At 52.2% G+C, this 25,125-nt stretch overlaps 2 protein-coding genes across 7 annotated transcripts in view; one reads left to right on the top strand and one right to left on the bottom strand.

The window, feature by feature from the left end:
• Positions 1 to 2,059, top strand: part of STX18 (syntaxin 18) — a 122,074-nt gene extending 120,015 nt beyond the window's left edge. For all 3 annotated transcript variants that reach the window (XM_010357578.2, XM_030923990.1, XM_030923988.1), the window contains exons 10-11: positions 527 to 607; positions 1,387 to 2,059. In XM_010357578.2, coding sequence (XP_010355880.1) covers positions 527 to 607; positions 1,387 to 1,482 — 177 coding nt within the window. In that variant the 3' untranslated portion in view covers positions 1,483 to 2,059. The remainder of the gene's footprint in view (positions 1 to 526; positions 608 to 1,386) is intronic.
• A 409-nt stretch (positions 2,060 to 2,468) lies between these two features.
• The window catches only part of NSG1 (neuronal vesicle trafficking associated 1), a 34,318-nt gene continuing 11,661 nt past the window's right edge, over positions 2,469 to 25,125 (bottom strand). For 2 of the 4 annotated variants that reach the window (XM_030923996.1, XM_030923993.1), the window contains exons 4-6: positions 14,734 to 14,874; positions 13,875 to 13,985; positions 2,469 to 4,294 (exon numbers count right to left, since the gene is read on the bottom strand). In XM_030923996.1, coding sequence (XP_030779856.1) covers positions 4,094 to 4,294; positions 13,875 to 13,985; positions 14,734 to 14,874 — 453 coding nt within the window. In that variant the 3' untranslated portion in view covers positions 2,469 to 4,093. The remainder of the gene's footprint in view (positions 4,295 to 13,874; positions 13,986 to 14,733; positions 14,875 to 25,125) is intronic. The other 2 variants (XM_030924007.1, XM_010357579.2) reach the window with 1 other exon arrangement.

Genomic DNA, 25,125 nt, shown 5'->3' with positions numbered 1-25,125 from the left:
TACTTGGGAGGCTGAAGTGGGAGGATCGTTTAAGCCCTGTCTCAAAAAAAAAAAAAAGTCTCATCTCAGTCCTGCCACTTGGTTGCTATGTGACATGACTTTGGTCAAGTTAGTAAACTTCTCTGAGCCGTGAGTTTCCCTTTCAGAAAATAGGGGTAATATCTACTTCTTGGGGTGCTGTGAGGATTTGTGGCTGTGCAAGTAAAGCCGTTTGCCCTTGGTGACGGCTGCTGTTCCTGTCATGATATACGCTTCAGGGAGGAGGAAGTTGCTGTATAGGTCAAGCATCCCTAAACTTAAAATCCAAAACGTGAAATCATAAGTGCTCCAAAATCTGAAACTTTCTGAGTGCTGACACGCGACACTCAAAGGGAACGCTTGTTGGAAATTCTCTGAGTTGGAAACTCTGTGAGTTGGAAACTCTGTGTGCCGACATGACACTCAAGGGAAATGCTCGGGGGAGCATTTTGGATTTCAGGTTTTTGGCTAAAGGATACTCAACTTGTATTTATCTTTTCTTCCACAGGAAGCTGAGATTGATAGCATTCACCAGTTAGTTGTGGGGGCAACTGAAAATATCAAGGAAGGCAACGAAGACATCAGAGAGGTAGGCACTGTTTGGGTTCCCCAGGTCCGACGTGGTGCAGCACTGAGTCCGAGCAGTGGGTGTCAGTCTTACAGGCATAGCTGCCCAGGAGCCTTGCTGGGCAGAGCTCACAGGGCAGATCACAAACTTGTGTGACCGTGAGGCCATGGTCCATTCCAACGGAGCTGCGTGTGTTCATGAGACCCACCACCCGTCGCCCACCTTGGCTGCTGAGAGGCAGTGGCTCCCCAGCCTCCAAAGGAACAACCCAGGGTGGGTGGGGGTACTCCTGGCAGGGTCAGGCCAGCTCCCCATGTACAGAGATGCACACAGGTGGACGAGCTTGTTGGCCCCCACTGAGGGGTCAGAGCCTGGCCCTTATGGAGGACACCACAGCCATCTTGTTGAGGGGACTGTTTCTCGAACTCAGACCTCAGGGTTGGGTCACCACGGACATCGTGTTACTGGGAAATACAAAACTTGCGGTCACACTGTGCTCGGGGCCTTTAACCCTGGGACAGAAGGGAGTGATTCTGAGAGTATGTTGAGGGAGAACTGTGCAGGACACAAATGATGGCCACACAGAGGGAACTAGAACCCATTTGCCTTCTGGTGGATCTCAAACCCACTTTTTGGTTTTGCTTAGTAATTAAGCCATCTATTCAAGGTAAGCACAGATGGAGCGACACCCATAGTTACAGCCAGGATCAGGAGAGCACGTGGGAAGAGTGGGGCATTTCAGAGCTGCTCAAACCACACTCCTGTGTGATAAAAACCCCTGTGCTCCCATCCCTGCCCAGGCCATTAAAAACAACGCTGGCTTCCGTGTGTGGATCCTCTTCTTCCTCGTGATGTGCTCCTTCTCCTTGCTCTTCCTCGACTGGTACGACAGCTAGCCTGGGCCGCGGGGGCCCAGCACGAGAGTCCGCGTGGGCGCTCACAGACTGCGTGCTCCATGTACCTCCGGTGCTGGAGCATGGTATGACCAGATTTTATCACAGTGCCATTTGAAGGGAAAGGGGTTCGGACAGACAGACAGACATATTCCCCAAAAAGGGATACCCCAGGCCGATGGTGTTCAGCCCATTTATCAGCTGAAAAAGAAAACAGTGCACACCAATGGGAAGCAGCCTGTGTAGCTATCATCAGGCAAGACAGACTGAATGCGGGAGCTGGTGATGAGCTGCTCCTGAACTTGAGGCTGCCTTGGCAGTGGGGCTGCTCCAGTAGCAGGGGCATAGCAGGCCTTGAGAGCCCCTAATTGTCTCAGGGTTCAAAGGAAGTCACTGACCTTTCCCATCCGGTAGCTTCAGGGAAGAACATAGTTAATAACGTCTCTCAACAAATGATTACTTCTTTGTTTCCTTGTGGCTTCTTGTCTGTCTGAGTCAACCAATACACAGACTTACTGGATTATAGAAAAGAAAATTAACATCTGCCTTGTTAATCTAATAAATACAATTACAGCCCCTTCGTGTGTCGTCAGTGAGTCTAAGTTGAGAAATTCAGTGGCAGCCCAGCCATCTCCTATCAGGGAAGAAATGCAGGGGAGACTGGGGCCCTCAGTGAGGGGCTGCCTGGCGTGCTGCTGCCCCCAGAGCAGGCAGGGGGTGTAGGAGGGCCAGTTTCCTGCCACTGGGTCCAAGGAGCCTTTGTTCAAAGGAGGAAGTGGGCCACAGGAAGAACGGGCCTGCTTCTTTCGTGCCTGTGCATCTGACCTTCCGGGAAGTGTAAACAGAAACACCTATTGGCAACTGAAGGCGTGAGACATCTGGACCACATCTGTACAGAAAGCATCCCAGCGCCCACATGGGCATGAGACAGTTGGTACTGCGCCTGGTGAAATGCGTGTGTGTACAGACAGTCCACTGGGCAGCACCGGTATCCTCGTGTTCTTTATTTGCACAGAGTGAAATGTCAGAAGTTACATGTAAATGAATTCACAGTCAATAAAGTCCACGTCTACTGGGAAATACAGGCTCGGCCTCTGCACTGTGCGCACATGGGCTTCACTTGTCTCTATTCACATGTGCAGGGAAGCTTTGGCACTGATTTATTGCTCTTGAGTCATTTTCCACAGCTTAACAACGCCATTCTCAACACATGCCTCTGTGATGCACACCGCTGTGCCAAGGTCACGGTCTGTCTCTCCAGACACCCTTGATGATAAAATATATTTTCTGTCTTAGAAGCTATTTCAGGAAACAATAGTGGAGCTGACCACGGTCACCATGCCTGTTCACAACACATCTCACACTATCTGTCATTTATTTCTGATCTACTAAAAAACTGAAACTTTTGACATGTACACCAGAAACAACACATTCAAAAACATAGAAGAAACGTCTGTGAATGTCTTTTTTCTATTTAATTGTTTTACACACTTAGTTCATCTAACTGGCAATTTTGTAAACATAAACTTTAATATCAAGATTCAAACTGGAACAATTTTCTTACAAAGATCGTGAGTTGAAATTTGTCATTTTGTTTGCACGGTGCCACACCAGCCCCCCACCCCACAGCCTTTCCTGCCTGTTTCCCACATCAAGGGGTATCAGTTTCATAGAATAAAAATTAAAGGAGCCCTAGTTTAATAGAAATTACATTTCCACTCTTCCCACCCAGCTCATTTCTTTAAAAACTAACGGGGCTATTGGTGCCAATTTATTCATAATAGAAGTGAACGAGCGGGCTGGTGGGGATTCTTTCCTATCAGCTCATCACAGAGCAGACAGACCACCTGCAGGGAGAGAGTTCTGCACCTCCCGGGCCCAGGGCCATCTCTTCCCAGCCCCCTCCCTCACATGCTCTGCCAGTCTACACACACTGGAGCGAACCCCAGCTGTCGCCACCCAGGTGGGTGGTGCCCCTCCCTCCCTATCAAGATGCCAGAGTCAGAGGGGAGAGAGTAGTAAATCCACACCGAGCCTGCCACATTGCAGGGCCGTCCCACCCCGACTCAGGAATCAGCACAGGGAGGGGCAGGTGGGTCTCTTTCCTCATTCTCTATGCCACTCACTACAGTGCATCTTGGCAGCAGTCAACACAATTACCTGCTGATGGCAGTGGAAGAAATGCGAAGTAGGCTTGCTCTTAGCACAGCGAGAGATCACTCTAGATATGGCTATGGAGGAAGGTTTGCAGACAGTAGGGTGGTTTCAAGAAATCAATTCCACAAAATGCATTTATCTGAGTTCCAAACCCTTGACACATCCATTGTAAATTTATTTTTTGACAGCATCCAATAAATCCCAGTAAAGGAGCTAAATGAAGATCTTAACATGAAAAGTGGTGTCAGAGCTCTTTAGGCAATGCTGAAATGCACTTGATTTTATGCCCGTGGGTGGTCGGCAGCAAGTTTTATTTGCAAAGCAGCATTAGCAAACAGAAGCAATTGCACCATAAATGAGTAACCTCTAAAGTATCAGTAATTATATTTAATGAAATGTCCCTCAAAGTCCCTTTGTTACTTGCAAGTGACACATTGTAAGGAACTTGCCCATCCCGCTAAGCTGACTTCTCAGCCGCTTCAGTCTCCTGCTCAGACAGCTTCTCTTCGGACAGAACTGACATCCAGGGCGATACAGAGCGCGTGATGCTCTGCTTGGCCAGGTTGTAGTGGTTTATGACTGTGTAAAATTTCTCCCGGGCACTGGAGTCTTGCTCTGCGTAGTAGCTCTCCAAGCCTTCTGGGATGCACTGGGTGTTCTGAAAGACAAGAGGCCATTGAGAGCACGCATCGGTGCAAGAGGGGCTGCCAGTGTGTCTCCAGTTGGCGGCCAGCAGTTACTGAGCACCTTCCCTGAGCTTGGAGGAACAGATACAGTGATGAGCAAAAACGGGCATAGATCTCGCCCTCGGGAGTGCACAGCACAGGGGAAGCCTGGCCTTGATTATTCTTCATAGACTGGCTGGTGAGTGTCATGGCAGATGGACACTTGGGCTCCAAGGGCTCCAAGTGTAATGGGACAACAGGCCTTACTTCACTGAAGATCTTGCACTAGTTGTCATTTTTAATCAATTGGAAAACAATGACACTTCCGAAATGTCCAGAAACAACCAGTTCAAATGAGGACGGAAGGGAGGTGAGAAGGACTTCCCTTGAGCTAGGTTCTCAGCAGAACGTACCTAGGTGAGACGAGGGTGGGGCAGCACTCAAGGCAAAGGAAACCAGAGCGGAGAGAGGCCTTGGGGCAGGAGTCAGAAGAGCGGTAGTGGAAGGAGCTGGGAGGGGGGCCTGGTGACCCAAGGAGCAGCTGGAGGCTGCTGAGGAGCTCAGGAGGGGTGGGGGTGCCAGAAGCTATCCCCTACAGGCTACAAACCCTGCAGAGGCCAAGGACTCCTAGGGTTGTATGTGGAATTCTGTTGTGTGGGCATTCTGGGGGGAGACCGTTCATCACTGTCATCAGCTTGTTGGGAGTCTAGGGCCAAAAAACGTTAAGGTCCTGCAGCCAAGGCTGGTGGCGTGGCAGTACAGGAGCAGACCTAACCTACTGCTCCACAGTTAGAGCTGGTGTTGGTGGGGCACTAAGTGGGCATGGCAGTCAGTGTGCTCATATAGCTTGGGGATCCCACACCATCCCCCCAAGGAAGGCTTGCAGAGGTTGCTAATTGTCTACCCATTTTCCCCAGGGAGTTGATCAGGGCATGTGGCACCCACCAAAAGACTACATTTCCCAACCTGCCTTGTAGCCAGATGAAGCCATTGACTGATTTCTGACCAATGGGATTCAAGTGGATGTAACCAACCCGGTTCTGCACTGGGCCCTCAAAGGGAAGCTACCTGCCCTCCGCCATTCTGCCCCCTTCTGGGCCAGCTCTGACCATGCAGAGGACAAAGCCCTGGGGGCTGGCAGGGCAGCAAGACACAGGGAATCGGAGCTCTGGGATGACTTCGTGGGTCCCAAACTGCCTTCAAGCTTGGAGTTTAATGTGAGAGCGTAATAAACCTTCCACCTTGTCAAAGCTGCGACTTTTTGTGCGTCTAAGCAACCAAAGCATTACGCTAATAGCCAAGAAGGGTCACTTTATCAAATAGGAAAAGTGAGACTGCAGTTGAGTCAGGGGTCTCCAGCCTTAGCCACCATCACCGTCACCTGGGAAGAATTTAAAAACTCCAGATTCTCAGGCCCTCCCCACAAAAGTGTGACTTGGCAAACTTGTGCTGTAGTAATTGGTATTTTTAAACATCTCCCCAATAAGCCTAAGGTTCAGCCCTACTGAGTCCAGCGTCCAAAGTGGTCAAGGCCACTTTGCTGGTACGTGGCGAAGTCCACAGCACTCACCAACTCCTGGTACTTAACAAGAAAACCCTGAAGTTTCCACCTCTGCCACCGAAAGTGCTGGATTCCTTTCCCTGCCCCAAGTAAATACAGAGTGGTGAACATCTGGCATCTCTTTGATGACTCAACATCTCCAGGTACCTCAGGCCAACGCTAGGATTCCCAGCGGTGGCTGCAGCACCAGTGAGTGAGGATGGGCAGGAGACATCTGTGCCTGGCTTGCCCACGACGCACCAGGGAATCTCCTTGGGGAACCTCCTCGCCCGAGCGCAGGTCTTTCTCCACCTCTGAAGCTAAAGGCAGGTTAACCGGGCTCCCCAACTGAAGGGCCAGCTCCTGAGGCTGTCCTGCTGTGTCTAGGCCCATCTCCTCCACCCCTGGCAAGCAGGAAAAGGGAACTGCCCAGGTTCGCATTTCCCTCCTGACATTCTCGTAGTGGCCGTGTGCAGGATGCTTTTCAGGCATTCTCTCTCTGTGAGGTGAGTTCCACTAGTCCCACTCTATAGATGGGGGAAGTGAGACCCAGACAGGTGACTACAACCTCAACTCCACGACCCCATACCCGTGTCACCCAAGGTACTGATCCAAGACTTCCCACCCAACCCAAAGACAGAAGAGTGAGAAAAGGAAGGCCTTACAATAAGCTGTACCCAGGGGGCGCTGGTCAGAACTGTCTTTTCCACTGGCAGTCTTAAATCTGGCCAACATGCATCCAGTCCCTGCCGTGGGGCACACTGGCCTGAGAGATGGATCCCAGCTTGCCTTGACCATCTCACTCACTGGCGCTTTCACGGAGGTTTCACCCTTCGGTGCCCTCAAAGACAGCAATTACAGAGCTCATTTTATAGAGGGGGGCCTGAGTTCAGGGAAGCCTACACCTGCCCTGTAAGTCAGGGCTGCAAATGGAACCAAGGCTAAGGCCACAGTCTACACAACATCTTCTACCCAACGTGGGGCCACTTTGGGCCCAACGCTCTGAATCCGGAGGCCCCTCTGACGTGCGGGCTCATGTGACACTGCCTGGCTGCTATGTAGTGTCAGGAGCAGACACGGGGCGAAACACATTTCGCTGAGAGAGGAAAAAAGGGGGATCTCAGATGTTCTCACATGAGCAGATTTGGAGGCCTGAGTGTGACCTGGCGTGTCTTGTTCTTTGTCTAAGGGAGTGAGCTCCTGTCTCCATTTGGAAATTCTTATGCTGGATGCCTGCCGTGTTTAGGAAAAGGAATGTCAGGGTGAGGTTAGCAGGTGGGCCACCCATCAGGTTTATCTCATGGCGGTTCTGCTAGGCACCAGGACCACCAAAAGGAGCACGATACAGCCCAGGCCCCAGCACTGCTGAAATCGGCCCTGCTGGTGCCCTTGCCCTGCCCGTGGTCTTCAGTCAGAAAACCCGAGCTCATGCTGCTGTAGCATCAGGAAGTGGCAGGCCTGTGTTGTCCTCTGGAGAGGAAGGGTGGTACCTACCTTAGGTCGTGGCTGACAGATCAGATGTGATGTTCTGTACCCTAGCGCTGGCACACAGAGCCACTACGTGGTCATGACTAGGGGCTGGGAAGATGGCGAGGGGGTGGGGAGGGGCCGTGGGTTGGGGGTGCGCTAGACAGCACTTGGATCTTACAGAGGTTTATCAGGAAGTGGATTCTGGCAGCAAATCCACACCCCCATTCCCTGCAGGCCAGGCCCTGTGGTTCAGGCGGCGCCGGAGGTGTTTTCCCTGTTTTGGCAGCTGTGGCTGCTGCCTGTTCTCAGAGGTAAGTGACTAACCTCCACTGGCTTAGGACAGGTGTACAGGGATCAGCTCCTGATGCCACCCTGCCCCGTGGGGAATCCATTCTCTTTGTTACCAGCTCATTGAACCCTGAAGTCTAAAGATGAGAATACTTTATACCTGTAAGGCCCTTGTGAGCAAAGAGCTATTTTCAGAAGAGAAATGACAAATGGAATGTGCTTCTCACCAACACTGCCCCTCGTCCAGTGTTCAGGGGCTGCCACTGGCAGGAGGGCAGCACTAGAGGAGAAGGGAAGCTTTGGGGCCAGGCCCACCGCACCAGCTGAGTTCACACGGAAGTGCTTTCCCTGAGAATCTCAGGTCCCTCACCTATAAAATGGGGCTAATGAGTCACACCACCGTGTTGCTGAGGACGCAAGTCAATGCATGGTGGTTCATGTTAAGAAGCCGGGATGTGCCTCAGGTCACAGAGTGGACAGAAAAGATAAAGCCAAAAGACACCACCTAAGTACAGCCTTTTTATCACCAGCGTCTTGATCTCAGCCCCCACCAGGAGGTTGGGAAGCACCTGACACGCTACGGAACAAACAGCCCATCAGACCGGCCAAACTCCCCTCCAGCCCACCGCCATGCCCCTTCACACTGTCCTCTCCATCTGCCGCTCATCATCCCTCAGGGAAACGGACCACAGGTTCCCCTCTTCCCTCCCACCTTGGCACCCAGCAGAGCACTGCAAGACCTGATGTGGCCAACACCTGTGGAGTGGCAGCCCCGCTCAGGGCTGGCATACGAGATGGCTCAGAAACGGCCCTGCCCTCCAGGTGCCCCGCCCAGGGAGAAGGACAGATGGGAGTCCCCACATGCCTCCCACACAACGTGGCTACCTGAAGGCAAGGCTGGGGAGGCACCTCGGTGCCTGTGGTGGCAAGCACCCCAGGGGGTGAAGGGCTTCCCAGTGGAAGCAGAACACAGAGGCCTTGTTGTGAGCACAGATGGGCCGGGGAAGGCTCCCTGCGACACTCCCGCCACCTACCTTCCCATCTCATACAGAGCTGCCCTCACCTGTGGGGCGTGCATCGAGGGGCGCGTGGCCCAGCTGGGCCTGCATGTGGAGGAGTTGGGAAGGCTCCCCACCTTCTCTGGGCCTCATTCCCTCACCTGTGAAGCGAAGCTGATGACAGACCTGTCTTGTGAGGCATGGGAGGACTGAGATAGCTAAGTAAGTATGCTCTTACCAGCACCCGGCACTCGGTCAGCACTGGAAACGAACAGCCACTAAGGGCCGGGTGCGATGACTCATGCCTACAATCCCAGCACCTTGGGAGGCTGAGGCTGGATCACTTGAGCGAACCCAAGAGTTCGAGACCAGCATGGGCAACATAGCAAGAACGTGTAACCTGTCTCTACATGAAAACAAAACAAAACAAAACAAAAGAAATGGCCAATATAAAGGGAAGAGTCAGTATAAAAAATGTGGGATTTGAGGCAATTCCCCCATTATGTTTAAAACTTTTTTATAATACACGTGTAGTAATTTCACGGTTTAAAAAAAAAAAAGGCAGAGGTAGAAACCTAGTGTCCTCTCAGGCCACATCTGCCTTTTTGACCCTCCTCATGATATGCCTCAGCTTGGGGCCACTGGGGGTGGCTGCCCAGAAACAGCCTGTCCCCTCCCTACTGTCTGGGGGCTCTGAGTCCCTGCCCTCACAGTGTTGAGTCCAGCGTGCACACAGTAGGAGGCACTTAGTAAATACCACACGTGCTGACTGTACCGAGTGAACTGAAGGGCGTGACCCCGGGCTCCACGAAGAGCCTGTGTATACACCCTCGGCCACTGGTAAAATGGGGATGTAACCATCCACCTCACAGGGCTTCTGGGTGCATTCCATGAGCAACTGGTATAAAAGCCCCACACAAGCTGCCCAGCGTTGACAAGCACACGCACAAATACGGAAGAAAGAGAGTGGGGGGACTTCATGAGCTCACACGTCTCCTTTCTCCAGCTTCGGCCAAGGGCAGCTGGATACAGACCAGCAGTTCCCTGGCCCTCCCAGGTGCCTTCTCCGGAAAGGACACCCCCTCCTTTGATGCTAGTGGAAAATGCCAGAGTCCCACAGGACATCACTCCAGAACAACTTCTCAGGGGACCCTCCATTCCCAAGGCTGGCCGTGAATGGGAATCACCTGGAGGGCCTTTTAAACAACAGGTGCGGGGCCCCTGCCAGTGTGGCCGCCAGTCTCATCTGCAGCCGGGCACAGGACCGGGGCTTCATCTCCTGGGTCCTCTCCCACCCAGGCCAGGTATCCAGCGGGACTTGGGCTTGCAGGATGGGAAAGACAGTTTTAGCCGCCCCCTCCTTCCCGTGGGGAACCTGCTCCAGGCCCAGAGAGGATGAGCCAGGAAGGAAGTCCAGGGCAGCCAGTGAGCCGCTGGCCTCAGTTATTTGTAAGTAGCCGGTTTTGGTGGGGACTTCTGGCCCCCAGGAAGCTGTCCTCTGCTGTCCTCTCTCCTGCTCAGGGCCAGCTCCTGGGCCAGCCCATGCTCCCTCTCCATGACTTCGGCCTCCCTGAGTAACTAGCTCTGCACAAGGCCCTCTCCTTTTACCCCTAGGCCTCCCAGATTAAATCAGTCCTCCAGTCTGTAGTCTCGCCTCCATCCCCAGTGCCCCGGTCTTCTCTTCCCTCAGCCACTGCAGCAGCCTCCTTTGTCATCTCACTGCCCCATCTCTCCCTTCCAACCTCCAGCCTCCCCAGATTACCCAAGAGATCACCCTATCACTTCCCCTCCTCCAGGGGCCTGTGTCTGGCACTCGGTGCACCCAGTCTGGCTGTAAGCTGGTTCGTCCTCCACTGCCTCCCTGTGCCTGCAGCTGGCCCCTCACCAGCACACCCCCACCAGCACGCCCCCACTGCCCACTGTTCCCTCTGTGCTCCTCTAACATCACACACCCCTTCCCGCTGGGTCAGGGCCAGCACTGCCCTCCTTCCCTGAAGCCCACACCCTCTGCTTCTGTTTGTGGTAAAGCCCTGGTGTCCTCTTAGCCTCCAAAACAGACTCAAACTCTTCCAGCCCCAGCCTAGGGCATGGACAGGGGTTTGCTGAATAAAACATGAGTGAAAGGGTGAGGGCTTTCGTCGGTTGGGCACACTCCCCCAAGACCCGCATGCTCCCTGGCTTACCTCCTGGAGACCCGCTCCTCCAATGTGGACCGTCCTTCTAGAAACGACCACCCACATGCCCATGCCCAGCCCCTGGGCCCTCTTTCCTGTCTGACTATAGCCTTTGCATTCAGTGCATGATTGACTTCTTCACCATTCTTCTGAGGATGTAAGAACCTCACAAAGGCAGGCAGCTGCACCTGACTGGCTCTCGCCGTGCTCCAGCGCCTAGAACAACAGCAAGAGCTGCTGGCACGGGGTGGGTGCCACATACATGCCTGTCCAAGGAAGGAAGAGCTGAATGTTGGGAGCCTGAAGGACAGCATGACGTGGAAGGAGAAAAAGGGACTTAGGCTGGACAATGTGAATTCCAGCCTTTCCTGCTAATTGCATAAGGACTCTGTGTCCTCATATCGGCAAAAAACAAAACCTAAACGAAACCCAAACCTAAGTTACCCAGTGACAGCTGACAAGCCAGGCTTCCCTGTGCACGTGCTCAGTGCCAGAAACAGTTGGCTTCTCCTGCTTTATTTTAATCTCAGCAATGCCAAGCCCGGGAAATGAGCATCTCACACTGACTCTGGGAAGTTTAGAGCCAGCTACGGAGTGTACGGATAATAGGAGCCCACAGCAAGCGCGTTTTACAGCCACGTGCAGCCTAACAGCATTTGGGTCAACGATGGACCACGTGCCACGGTGGCCCCATAAGACAAGTGCGAAGCTGAAAACTCCTGTCATCTGGTGACCTCACAGCCACTGTCTGGACAGAACACAACACATGCCTCACGTTTGCGGAGGTGCTGGTGTAAACACACCCCCTGCACTGTCAGCTGTATAAACGTCTTGCACATACAATTACATACAGAACATAATACTTGACAGTGATAATAAATGCCTGTTACTCGTTTACATTACCATACTATACTTTTTAATCAGTATTTTAGAGTGTATGCCTAGTTATTAAAAAAAAAAAAAAGTTAACTCTAAAAGAGCCTCAGGGAGCTCCTCCAAGAGGGATTCTGGAAGAAGGCAATGTTATGTTTTGTTTTGTTTTTAGACGGAGTCTCCCTCTGTTGCCCAGGCTGGAGTGCAGTGGCGTGATCTCAGCTCACTGCAACCTCAGCCTCCTGGGTTCAAGCAATTCTCCTGCCTCAGCCTCCAAAGTAGCTGGGATTACAGGCACCTGCCACCACGCCTGGCTAATTTTTGTATTTTTAGTAGAGGGGGTTTCACCATGTTGGCCAGGCTGGTCTTGAACTCCTGACCTCAGGTGATCCTCCCACCTCGGCCTCCCAAAGTGCTGAGATTACAGGCGTGAGCCACCACACCTGGCCTGGCATTGTTATCCTAGGAGATGACAGCCCTGTGCCTGTCACTGATCCTGAAGACCTTCCAGTGGGACAAGGTGTGGAGGCGGAAGGCAGTGATACTGTTGATCCTGACCTTGTGCAGGCCTAGCTAATGTGTGTGTCTGTGTCCTTAGTTTTTAACAAAAATGTGTTGAAAATAAAAAAAAAAATTGAAAATTTTTTAATAGAAAAAGCACATGAAGAAAAATAATATACAGTTGTGCAATGTGTTTGAGCTTTAAGCTAAGTGTCATTACAAAAGAGTCAAAAACTTTAAAGTTTACAGGCCGGGCATCGTGGCTCACGCCTATAATCCCAGCACTTTGGGAGGCCGAGGTGGGCGGATCACCTCAGGTCAACAGTTCGAGACCAGCCTGGCCAACATGGTGAAACCCCGTCTCTACTAAAAATACAAAAATTAGCCGGGTGGTGGCGGGCGCCTGTAATCCCAGCTACTCAGGAGACTGAGGCAGGAGAATCACTTGAACCCAGGAGGCAGATGTTGCAGTGAGCCGAGACCACGCCATTGCACTCCAGCCTGGGCGACAGAGCGAGACTCCATCACATAAAAAAAAAAAAGGTTTATGAAGTAAAAAGGTTACAGTGAGCTCAGGTTAATTTATTACTGAAGAAAGAATATGTTATGAATCGAGTGTAGCTCAAGTGTCCAGCGCTCACTCCATCTACAGGAGTGCACAGTCACCCCTAGGCCTTCACATTCGCTCACCACCCACTCCCTTACTCACCCACCCAGACCAGCTTCCAGTCCTGCATGCTGCATTCATGACAGAACTGCCCTATTCAGGTGGACCATGCATTATCTTTTATACCGTGTTTTTACTGGACCTCTTCTGTTTAGATACACAAATACCATCGTGTGACAACTGCCTCCTTCATTCAGCACAGCAACATGCTGTCCAGGTTTGTAGTCTAGGAGAAGTCGGCCATACCCTACAGCCCAGGTATGTAGCAGGCTGGGCTGTGGGTGTGTACAGTACACTCTGTGAGGTTGGCACAATGATGGAATCGCCTCATAATGCGTTTCTCAGGACGTATTCCTGTCACTAAGTGATGCATGGCCAGGCCTCCTCCTGGCTCCGTCTTCTCTTTCCACCCTTATCTCCTCTCCCTTTCTTTTCTTTAATCCTGTTGCCTTGCATGCCACTTGTGGGCTTTTTGGAATGACCATTATACATGCAAAGCGAGCATTTCCATGCCTGTAGAGAGCCCAGCACCAGTGTGGCTCCCGCGGTGGGACAGGCAGAAGAGGGACACGGGTCAAGAGGGTAGGTGTGCCCCCCAGCCCTGCTCCCCAGTCCCTGCGTGGCCTTGGGCAAGGCCTTCCTCTCTCTGGGACTTGGCATCCCCCAGTACGTCCTCTCTCTTTCATGTGGCGGACATGGTCCCCTCTCCCTCCCTCCCCCAGAGCAATCCGCTGGGACCCGGTAGGTATCACCCTGGGCATTTCCCATGGCAGCCCCTGGCTGGGCCCACTTTTGAGGAGGGCCCTTCCCTGGACTGCTGAGGTCAGCTCCCAGGGGCCGAGTCCAGGAGTTTCCTTCCTGTGGGTCTCATGCATCCCCTGCCTCCCTGCCCCGCTCTCCAGCTGAGCCTTCCACAGGGACACTCCTGACACTGGCCCTTGGCTGCTCTAAGGCCTGTCCCTGGGCCAGCTGGGGGAGACGGCAGGAGCAGCCTTGAGTTCAAGGGAGAGAACAAGGGGTGCAAAGGCATCCCAAGGCCTCTGGGGGAAAACGGAGCTTTACCTTGAGGACGAACCCATCGGGGCAGGCGCGATCATACTTGTACACCTTGTAGACGACCAGGAAGACGACGCAGGTGAGGAAGGCCAGAGCGAAGAGGACCAGCACAGACACCTGTGGGCAGAGGCGGGACCATCAGGGGTGGTCAGAAGGCAGCAGGACAGACACACACACCCCCGCACACGCAGGCCCCCCAATACACAGCATGTGCAGAGACTGCCTCTGGAAGAACCTGGGGAGGGCAGCTGAGGACAAGACGTTAGGAGCATCACTTTTCACTGGGCAATTTTTTGTAACATTTTAATTTTTCACCATATTAATAAGTGACCTTCATTTTACATTAGTTATTTTTAGTACCCAAGGTCCTGCAGAGAGCTCAGGGTACAGATATGACGAAGCCCCACTGCTGCCCAGGCAGCTCTCGGGCCACTAACACACATGTCTGAGAAGTGGGGTTGGCTGCCCACTGCCCCATCACGGCCATGGTGCATCAGCTACCAGCCAAGCATCCGCTCAGCAAACGTGTCCTGAGCCCTGAGCCCTGGGCTCAGTGCTGGGATGCAGTTTCACACGGACACCAGCCTGCTTTTGTGTGGGGCCAGGAAAGACAGAACCTCTGCAGCCCCATCAGCCTTTGCCCTTGGTGGTTTCCCGTGTGGTTAGTGTCCTCAAGGACAGGGATTTGGTTTTCTTCACCATGGTGTGCTGAGCACTAGACAGCCCCAGCACACAGTAGGTGTTCAGCTGGTGTTTACAGATGAACTCATGGCAGCTGGCTTGGAGGGGGACAGCCTGCCCCAGCTGGAGGGCATGGGGCATGGGTCACTAGATGACACTGGATCTGGACCTTGAAGGCACTCACCCGGCTGCTAGGGAGCCTGGCAGAGATGAGAGTATGTCTCGAAGCCAAAACGGGCCGGGTGTGGTGACTCACGCCTGTAATCCCAGCACTTTGGGATGGCGAGGTGGGTGGATCACCTGAGGTCAGGAACTTGACACCAGCCTGGCAAAAACAAAAATTAGCCGGGCGTGTTGGTGGCCACCTGTAATCCCAGCTGCTCCGGAAGCTGAGGCAGGAGAATCGCTTGAACCCGGGAGGCAGAGGCTGCAGTGAGCTGAGATCGCACCACTGGACTCTAGCCTAGGTGACCGAGCGAGACTCCACCTCAAAATAAATCAATAAAAAGCTAAAACAGTGTGCAGATGGCCCCTCCTCCTGCCCAGAGAGGCAGAGAGAGCGATGAGGCTCCCTGGCCAGGTGGGAGGATGCCAGGCACCAGCACATGGCAGGGCCTCCGTAATCTTAGTCTGAACATGCACAGAGCTGCTTGCTCCCCACCACCCCTCCCAGCAGCCTGGGGGCTGCAAGGGGCTGGGACTCTCCCCTGGCCCACCCTACAGCCAACAAGGGTGAAGAACGGGGAGCTCTGCTGCTTCCTAAGGCTGCAGTCCCAAAGCTCCGCTGGGTAGACCCTCCAGCAGAGTGCCCTCCTGAGCCCTGCCCGCCTCAGGAACTCTAGGCTTGGAGTCCCCTGACACCATGGGGCCCCCGGTTCCCGTCTGTGAAAGGAGACCAAGGGCATTCCCCCAGGTCCTGGGGAAGCAGGAGATGTGCGTGAGAAAGTGCCCTATCAGCCATGAAGCATGGTCACCTATAAGACGGGCGGCCAGCCCTGCCGTGAATGCTGCAGTCACTCTGGGCAACCCTCCTTCTCTTTGGGAGCCCCTAATGCACCCCCTGCAGCCGGCCCAGGCCCCAGCGCCAGGGCCCACGGTGCAGATTCCACCTGCAGCTGCGCCCTTGTAGCTTACCAGCCTCACCACCTCGGAAGCCCCCAAACCTCTCTGAGCCAGACTCCTTGCCTATGACATGGGACGACACCTCCACCACCTCTCCGTCTCTGCGAGGCTGCAGATGCCTGGAGAGCCACACTAGTCACTGCAGCTCATCCCCTGCCTCCACTTCCCAGGGGTCTTCACCTCCAGGCCTCACAATTGTCCCCGAGCCTGCATCTTGACTGCAGGGAGCCCTGGCCGCAGGACCAGCTGAATGGGGTGGCTTAGAGCTAAGGCACGTGGCCTCTCTGCTGTCAGGTTCCTGTCCATTGTGCTGCCAGATTCATCGGTCCCAGGCACGCTCAGCCCAGTGCCTGGAGCAGGACAAGGGCTGCACCAAGACCCTGAGACCCCAGCCCAGGCTGCTCTCGAGCTCCACCTGGCTACCTGCTACACCCCACCGCCCGCCCTCCCGTCTCCCCAGCTCACACCCACTACAGCTCCAATGAGACCTGTCCCCTCTGTGTCCCTTCACCCAGGGAGGGACCCCTCAGGCCCCTGGCAGGCAGATTCACATCCCCTCTGGGGAGGCCCATCCTCCTGGTCCCCAAGTCCTACCAGTTCCTCAGTCACGACTCCCGCCTCCACTCCCCCAACCCCGACCAACCGTGGGTTGCCTTCTCAGGGCCATCACCCTCTCTAAGGGCCAGAGAAACTTCAGTCCACTGGGACAGCCTACAGTGCATATGGAGCCTATGCCTGACAAAGGACGCAGACAGGATGGAGCCAGGCTGCCCCCAGGGCCGCAGCGCCCACAGGGAAAGGCACCGTTTCGTCCGGATCACAGCTGCGGTGCACAGGCCGGCGCAAGGCCAGGGCAGCAGAGCGTGGAGCTGTGGTGAAGCAGGCAAAGCTGGCCAGAGAAAGAAGGCGCAGCCGTCCGACGCATTTGGCAGCCAGAGGCAGTGGCAGGAGCCCAGCCGGGGAGGGCCGCCTGGGGATGACAGCCGCAAGCCCTGATGATGCTTGGGGTCGGGACAGGCTCTGGACAGGGGCCGGAGCACAGACCCTGCGGCTCTAGCTCACTGGCCCGGAGTCCAGCACCTGGCTCCAGCCTGTGAATGGCAGTGAAAGGAGCGCCTCCCAGGGACGGTCCCGGGATGCTGAGGACAGCGCCTGGGCGGCGGGAGCACGGCGAAGCCGTCTGCTGTCACTGCTGTTATCCTCACTCTCATTTCCTCGCTGGCCCCGGGGTGGCGCCTGGCAGGCAGCAGAGCGGGCTCTCAACCCTCTAACCAGCTGCCCTGTTGCATGCTCACCCGGGGCCACCCTGTCTTTCTCCAAGTCTACACTGCAGGGCTGCCTCACTCAGGGTAGTCCAGAGGACTTGGTTCCATCTAACTGGCCTCCTTCGTAACCCTTTATATTTTATTCTGTGCATCTGAAAATACTATTCTGAGAAGAGACCCAAGCCACCACAGGTGAAGATGTCCTGTTAGAAGAGGGTTTCAGGGGCTGGGCGCGGTGGCTCACGCCTGTAATCCCAGCACTTTGGGAGGCAGAGGCGGGCAGATCACGAGGTCAGGAGTTCGAGACCAGCCTGGCCAACATGGTGAAACCCCGTCTCTACTAAAAATATAAAAAATTAGCCGGGCATGGTGGTGGGCACCTGTAATCCCAGCTACTTGGGAGGCTGATCACTTGAACCCGGGAGGTGGAGGGTGCAGTGAGCCGAGATCATGCTATTGCACTCTAGCCTGGGTGACAGAGTGAGACTCCATCTCAGAAAACAAAACAAAACAAAACAAAGAGGGTTTCAAGTTTCAAGTCCTTGAAGAGATGATGAGGCATCATTAAACCTGTTTCTCCAGTTGGGAAGCCACATCAGTTTGGCTCCCCATCTGTCTAGGTTTAGAAAGAACCCCCATTCTCTACTGCACGGCTGTGGGGGAACAGCCTCCTCGGGCGTGTCCTCCGAAACCTAGCCAAGCCTTTCCCACAGGAACCCGGGCCTGACGGCTGAGGAGCCAGCAGAACCGTGCAATGAGAACGTGAGAGTCCCTGGAATAGTCGAGGGGAGAAGGCAAAGAAACACATCCAAGGAGAGTCAGCGAGTGGCCCGAGGTGTGGCAAAGCGCTCCCCTACAGGCTGAGCTCTCTCTTCCCCCTGCCCTGTGCAGACTCCGGGGCTGGGCTCTCCTCTGCCACTGCAGGGCACGGCGTGGGGTCCATGGCCTAAGGAGAGAGAGGGCCACGGGCCTTGCCAGAAGCTGGCTCGGAGTTGAATCCTGTAAGCTGCTGGCTGTGTGATCTTGAACAGGTCATCTGGCCTCTCTGGGCCCCACCTCTCATCGGCCAAGTGGGGGCACCACGCCTCACACCCTGGTGCATCTCAGAAGGACAAGAGACCAGGAGTTGACAGCACGCTGGGCCCCTCAAAAAGAGATGCTGAAGTCCAGCCCCCAGGATCTGTGAAGGGACCTGATTTGAAAATAGGGTCTTTGCAAATGAGGCCATCAGGGTGGGCCCTAATCCAACCAAACTAGTGTGTCCTTCTAAAGAGGGGAAATGTGGATGCAGACAGACATGCACACGGGGAGCGGGCCGCCTGAGGACGGAAGATGAGAGAGCACTGTGTCTACATAGCAAAGCCAAGGACGGTGGCAACCTCCAGGAACTAGGAGGGGCAAGGACAGAGTCTCCACTGCAGGTTTCCAAGGGAGCACAGCCCTGCCGATGCCTTGACTTCAGACTTCTGGCCTCCAGTAGTGGGGAGTAAATTTCTGTTGCTCTGAGTCCCCCCAGTCTGTGGTACTTTGTTACGGGGCCCCTAATAGCAGAGTGACTTCAGAGGGCTCAGGACCGGCTCCCCTCCCCTGCACTTGTTCTCTCTGCCATTACCCCATTTCTTCCGCGCCATGCCAGGCTGCCCTGCCCTCTCTCCTCCGTGCTCTTCAAAGCCCTGGCCAGCCTCCCTGCCCCAGGAAGGCTCTGGAACATCCCAGCCTCTATCAGCACACCAGTCGTGCATGCAGACACCAAGGAGCCCAGCACCTATTTTTTCCTAATTAAAGTGAAATAAAAGTGTGTCACAGTTTGGAGACTTTCCTAAGTCCCTGCCCCCTCCCCATGAGATACTTAGAAGGATTCTGGAACAATGGATGATGTTACTGAGCCAGACATCGCATTTCCTCCAGGACCATGCAGTATCTTTTAAGCTTTCTCTACAACAACATGCCATGATCGTAAGCATCTTGGAGATCCATGACCACCAGCAACTCCATCTTTCAACCAATTGGAAAATACTTAAAAATGGACAAACTAGCCATTCACTGCCAGGGACTAACAGTGAGATAGCCCTGGGTTCCTGGCCTGCTTGGCCGCACACAGTGACCCTGCAAAGGGCATCCACCCCAACGCCTGGTTTCCTGTGAAAGGGGGATGCCGGCCCAGCACCTAAGTCTATGGTGGGGTGTGCAGGAGACCCCATGGCTAGCCAACAGTGGGCGTGGTGAGCTGGGTGAGCCACTGTTACCCAATGGGAGCCCCACTCCCACACAATGTTGCAATCTCCATGCTGGACAGAAGCTGGAGACCGTCCAGTTCAATGCCTTTCTTTACACATAACAAAGGCTTTGTCCCCACTGAAAAGGCAGCACCTTCAAGTCAGCCAACAGGACCCAGGTGATCCTAAGAGGCCGGTGTTGGCTATGCAAAAAGAGAGGTGGTGGTCATTCGCAGTGGCTCCAGCCTGGGTACAAATGGACTCAACTGTGGCTGCCGATGAGAATCATGGGAGGCTCTAATGTCCCCAGCGTCTGGACTCCACCCCAAGTAGTGACAGTGGCATAGCAAGTTTAAAACTCCAGATGCCTCCCACATGCAGCCTAAGCGGGAAGCCAGGGGATAAACAAAGGATTCCACATCTGGGCAGAATTCCTGGGGGCTCTCTAGCTATACACCCCACCGGACTTTATACTCTCACAACAAAACACTACCATTAGGACGAGCTCTGGAGACATCCGCCGCCTTCGGTAGTCTGGTCATCGTTTAAAGTCTGCGTACTCCTTATACGACACCTGCAAGGCAGTATTACTGACCGTGTTTTATAAATGCGGAAATTGAGGTTCAGATGTACATGACTGGGCCCAGGCAAACTGGCTGTCGTTGGCTGAATAATGGCCCTAAAGACACCCAGGTCCTACTCCTGAAACCGTACATGGTAAGGGACTTTGCTGATCCAATCAAGTCAAGGACCTTGAGAAGAGGAGATTATCCCAGATCATTAGGTAAGTTCTAAAGGTAATCACAGGTGTCCTCCTAGCAGGAGCAGAGGGAGGTGCCCCTGCCGAGGAGGCGGCGACTTGAAGACAGACAAAAGAGCAGAGAGAAGCTTGAAGACATTGTGCTACAGGATGTGAAGGCAGAGGATGGGATCATGAGCCCCACGCAGTTCCAGCAGACAGAAGAGGCAGGGAAACAGTGCCTCCCTGATAGCCTCCGGACAGAGCAGGGCCCTGCACACCCCTTGATTTTAGCCCAGTGAAACTGACTTAGGACTTCCGACTTTCAGGCCTGGGGAGAATGCCCATGCATCGTCTTCAGCCATGGCATGGGTGGTAATTTGTTACACTCACTTCTCCTTTCAAGTTCATCTCCCCATAGATGGAACCCCTGAGGGCAGGGCTATGATTCACACATCTGGCACAGAAAAGATGCCTCCTGCACGTTCAGCGCGTGCATGAGTGAGTGAGTGAGTGAGTGAGTGAGTGAGTGAGTGAATGAGTGAATGAATGAATGAATGAATGAATGAATGAATGAATGAATACAACCGGCAGATACTCCATCTCCTAATGAGCACATACTGAGCAACTCTTGGACACCTGGAGCCGACCCAGAATAATGTCTACACATCGAACAGAACATGGATTTAGTTTGCAGGAGGTGCTGGCTGTCTTGGTTTTATTAAGCAAGTGATCTCGCCTGGGAAGGAAGCAGATCCAGGACGGCTCTTCTGTCCACGCCCTGTGGGTTGATATGCAGTGTCTGACTCCCATGCCTGGCTTCTCCAGGTGGGCCAGGCAGTCTCTAGGTTGGGAGAAGCGCATTTCCTTAGAAGCCGGGACTTTCTTCCAGGGCGCATGTCTCCGTCAGGCACAGGAAGCACGGGGCCCGGACCTGGGTCCACAGTGCCTGCAGGAACCCACAAACATGTTCAAGTTTAATTTTGTTTCAAAATCAAAGGAGAAAGGCCGGGTGCCATGGCTCACGCCTGTAATTCCAGCCCTTTGGGAGGCTGAAGTGGGCAGATCACCTGAGGTCAGGAGTTCGAGACCAGCCTGGCCAACATGGTGAAACCCCAACTCTACTAAAAATACAAAAATTAGTCAGGCATGGTCATGGGTGTCTGTAATCCCAGCTACTCAGGGGGCTGAGGCAGGAGCATCATTGGAACCTGGGAGGCGGAGGATACAGTGAGCTGAGATCATGGACTACACTCCAGCCTAAGCCACAGAGGAAAACACCATCTCGAAGAAAAAAAAAAAAAAAATCAAAGGAAAACAATAAGAATAGCAGGCTGGGTGCTGTGGCTCATGCTGTAATCCCGGCACTTTGGGAGGCCGAAGCGAGAGGATCACTTGAGCCCAGGAGTTCGAGACCAGCCTGGGCAACATAGGGATAACTCATCTCTACAAAAAAACACACAAAAAAAACAAAAAATTAACCGGGCATGGGGGTATGCACCGTGGTCCCAGCTGCTCAGGAGGCTGATTTGGGAGGATCACTTCAGCCTGGGAGCTTGAGGCTGAAGTGAGCCGAGATGGTGCCACTACACACCAGCCTGGGTGACAAAGCGAGGCCCTGTCTCAAAAAATCATCATCATCATACTGACGCTGGTGAATCTATACTGAGGAACTCTGCCTAGACTGTATTGATCTTTAGACCAAAGCAGTCAAAATTTTCTCTTTTTTTAATGAAGGAAGGGGCCCATGATGGCCAAAGCACCTCAGTCCCAAAAGGCCCCGCCTTCTTCCTTCTTACAGAATCCCCCGGCAGCCAGGGCACATTCTCAGGTGCTTTGATGTGGCTGAGCAGCCCTGCAGGGCTGTAGGGTCCCACAGCATCACCCTGGTGTTAACTCTTCCCAATACAGGCTGAGAACTGCTAAAGAGCCAGCCCGGCTAACTTTGCTAGGGAAGGCTTCTGGGAGGAGGGGTCCATGTCCCAAAGGAGGAAGAGCTTACCAGGGAGGAGGGAAATCAGAGTCCAGCAGGGAGAAAGGGTTTGTGCCACAGGCCTGAAGCATCAAAAAACCCAGTGTCTATGACCAGTGTGGCTGCAGCATCACACATCCTGCAGGAGAGGGAACACGAGCCCAGCAACAAAGGTGCCTGTCTGCCACATCAAGACACTGGAAGCAGACAGGTCCCGGGTATTTCAGGACCCCAGGAAGCAACTGCTACTTTGTGACAAACTAGCATTCCTAACAGCACAAGCAGTCATCTGAAGGACAGATGCCTATCACTGACGTGCATGCATGTGTGTATTACAGCAGTGTCTACATTATCCCGAAATTTACATCACTTCTGTGCAGCTGGCAGTAAAAGCTCTAAAGCAGGAGCAATGGGATTATAGCTGCTGGGTAGGGATTTGTACTCATTGCTGTGCATCCCACAGCTGCCCCGAGGTGGCCCAGCCCCCACTGCTGTGGGCGTTAAGGGACAGTGCACTGGAGCAGTGGGTGCAGGGCTCCACCAGGTTTGTGTCGTTGACCTCTTTGGCAGCTGTGTGACACCACAAATCCTTAGAATGATGTTTTAAATGCAAAAAACACAATACATACACTTGCAAAGAAAACTGATTATACTGAAATACTGGTATAGAAATATTACAAAAGTATAAATTTTTCATATAATATATATGCATTTATCAACACACTGAACAAGATCTGATACTATGGCTTCAAAGGAACTATGAGCAATAAACACTGTCCCAAGATCACATTGTCCCACAACGGCATTGTGATATAAAAACACCTGTGATTTGCATTGGCGACAAATTCACAAGTACTACTAACACCTCTGTAGTTTACTGCCTACATTAAAAAGTGAAGGAATTTGTACACTGAAAACTGTAAGAAATTTTTGAAAGAAATTAAAGGGAAAGACACCCTGTATTCATAGATTGGAAAACTGAATATTGTTAGGATGGGAACACTTTCCAAACTAATCTACAGATTCAAAACCATCTGTCAACAATCCAAAGGCTTTTTTGTTTGTTTGTTTGTAGAAAATGGAAATTACAAGGGACCCTAAAGAGTCAAAACTGTTTTCAAAACCAGTCTTGAAAACAAAGAACAAACTGGAGTAGTTCTCAATTTGAAAACTTACTACAAAGCTACAGTAATCAAAACAGAGTGGTATTGGCATAAGACGAGATACACAAATCCATGTAATACAATGGAGAGTCCAGAAACAAAACTATGAGTCCATGGTCAACTGATTGTCAATAAGGGGGCCAAGACTATTCATTCAATAAGGAAAGAACAGTCTCTTCAACAACGGTGTTAGGACCACATGCAAAAGAATGGTATTGACCCTTACCTCACACCATATACAAAAATTAACTCAAATGGGTCAAATATCTAAATATAAAAGCTAAGCCATAGAACTCTTAGAAGAAAACACAAGGGTAAAAATCTTCATGTGATTTGGCAATGGTGTCTTAGATCAGGGGTCCCGAACCTCCGGGCTGCAGACCAGTACCAGTCCATGGTCTGTTAGGAACTGGGCTGCACAGCAGGAGGTAAGTGGCAGGTGAGCAAGCATTATTGCCTGAGCTCTGCCTCCTATCAGATCAGTGGCAGCATTAGATTCTCATAGGAGCATGAACCCTACTGTGAACTGTGCATGCAAGGGGCCTAGGTTGTGCTCTCCTTATGAGAATCTAATGCCTAATGATCCTTATTAGAATCTAAAGCCTGATGATCTCGCTTCACCCCCAAACCATCCCCTGCTCCCTGGTCAGTAGAAAAATTGTCTTCCACAAAACCAGTCCCTGGTGCAAAAAGGTTGGGGACTGCTATCTTAGATAGACATGACACCAAAAATACAAGCAATAGAAGAAAAAATAAATGATGCTTCACCAAAAATTTAAAATTTTGTGCATCAGAGAAATGAGCAAGAAAGTGAAAAAAAGAACCTACAGAATGGTAGAAAATATTAACAAAACACATATCTTATAAGGGCTTAGTATCCAAAATATATAAGGAACTCTTACAACTCAACAACAAAAACATGGCTGGGTGTGGTGGCTCACAATCTGTAATCTTAGCACTTTGGGAGGCCAAGGCGAGAGGATTCCTTGAGTCCAGGAGTTTGACAGCAGCCTGGGCAACATGGTAAAACCCCATCTGTACAAAAAATACAAAAATTGGCCAGGTGTGGTGGTGAATGCCTGTAGTTCCAGCTACTCCAGGGGCTGAGGTGGGAGGATTACTTGAGCCCAGGAGGTCGAGGATGCAGTGAGCTGAGATCCCACCACTACACTCCAGCCTGGGTGACAGAGTGAGACCCTGTCTCAACAACAACAACAATAAAAACACACACAACCTGATTAAAAGATGGAAAAGGATTTGAGTACACATCTCTCTGAAGAAGAGATACAAATGGCCAACAAGTACATGAAAAGATGCAGAACATCATTAGCCACTAGGGAAATACAAATCAAAACCACAATGAGATACTACTTCATATCCACTAGGATGGTTATAATAAAATAAAATAAAACAAGTGCTGGTGAGGATGTGGAGAAACTGAAACCACTGTGCATTGCTAATGGGAATGTAAAATGGTACAGCTCTGTGGAGAAGTTTGGTAACTCCACAATATGTTAAATATCAAATTACCACATGGCCCCACAATTCCACTCCCGGGCATATATCCCCAAAAATTCAACAGGTATTCAAACAAAAACTTGTAAATGAATGTTCATAGCAGCATTACTCACAACAGCCCAAATATGGCAACAACCCAAATGTCTATCAACCATGAATGGTTAAACAAAATATGGTCTACTGGTACAATGGAATATTACTCAGCCGTGAAAAGGAATGAAGCACTTGCAAATGCTACAATGTAGCTGAGCTTTGAAATAGCAAGCTAAGTGAAAGAGGCCAGATAGATGTTCACATCACAGCTTACAAGATTCTATTTCTATGACATGTCTAGAATAGGTAAATCACAGGGACACAAAACAGATTTGCGGCTACCAGGGGCTGGGGGAAGGGGCATGGGAGTAACTGCTTAATGGGAATCGGGTCTCCTTTTGGGGTGATAAAAATGTGCTGGAACTAGCTAGTGATGACAGTTGGACAACATGGTGAATATGTTAAATGGCACTGAATTTAATATGGCACTTACCTTAAAGTGAAGTTTTATATTTTGTATATTTTACCACAATTATTTAAAGATCATT

This window comes from Rhinopithecus roxellana, chromosome 2 (assembly GCF_007565055.1).
Source record: "Rhinopithecus roxellana isolate Shanxi Qingling chromosome 2, ASM756505v1, whole genome shotgun sequence".
In the NCBI taxonomy this organism is placed as follows: domain Eukaryota; kingdom Metazoa; phylum Chordata; class Mammalia; order Primates; family Cercopithecidae; genus Rhinopithecus; species Rhinopithecus roxellana.
The sequence above is the reverse complement of the archived record's forward strand: the minus strand, read 5'-3'. Positions and strand labels throughout refer to the sequence as shown.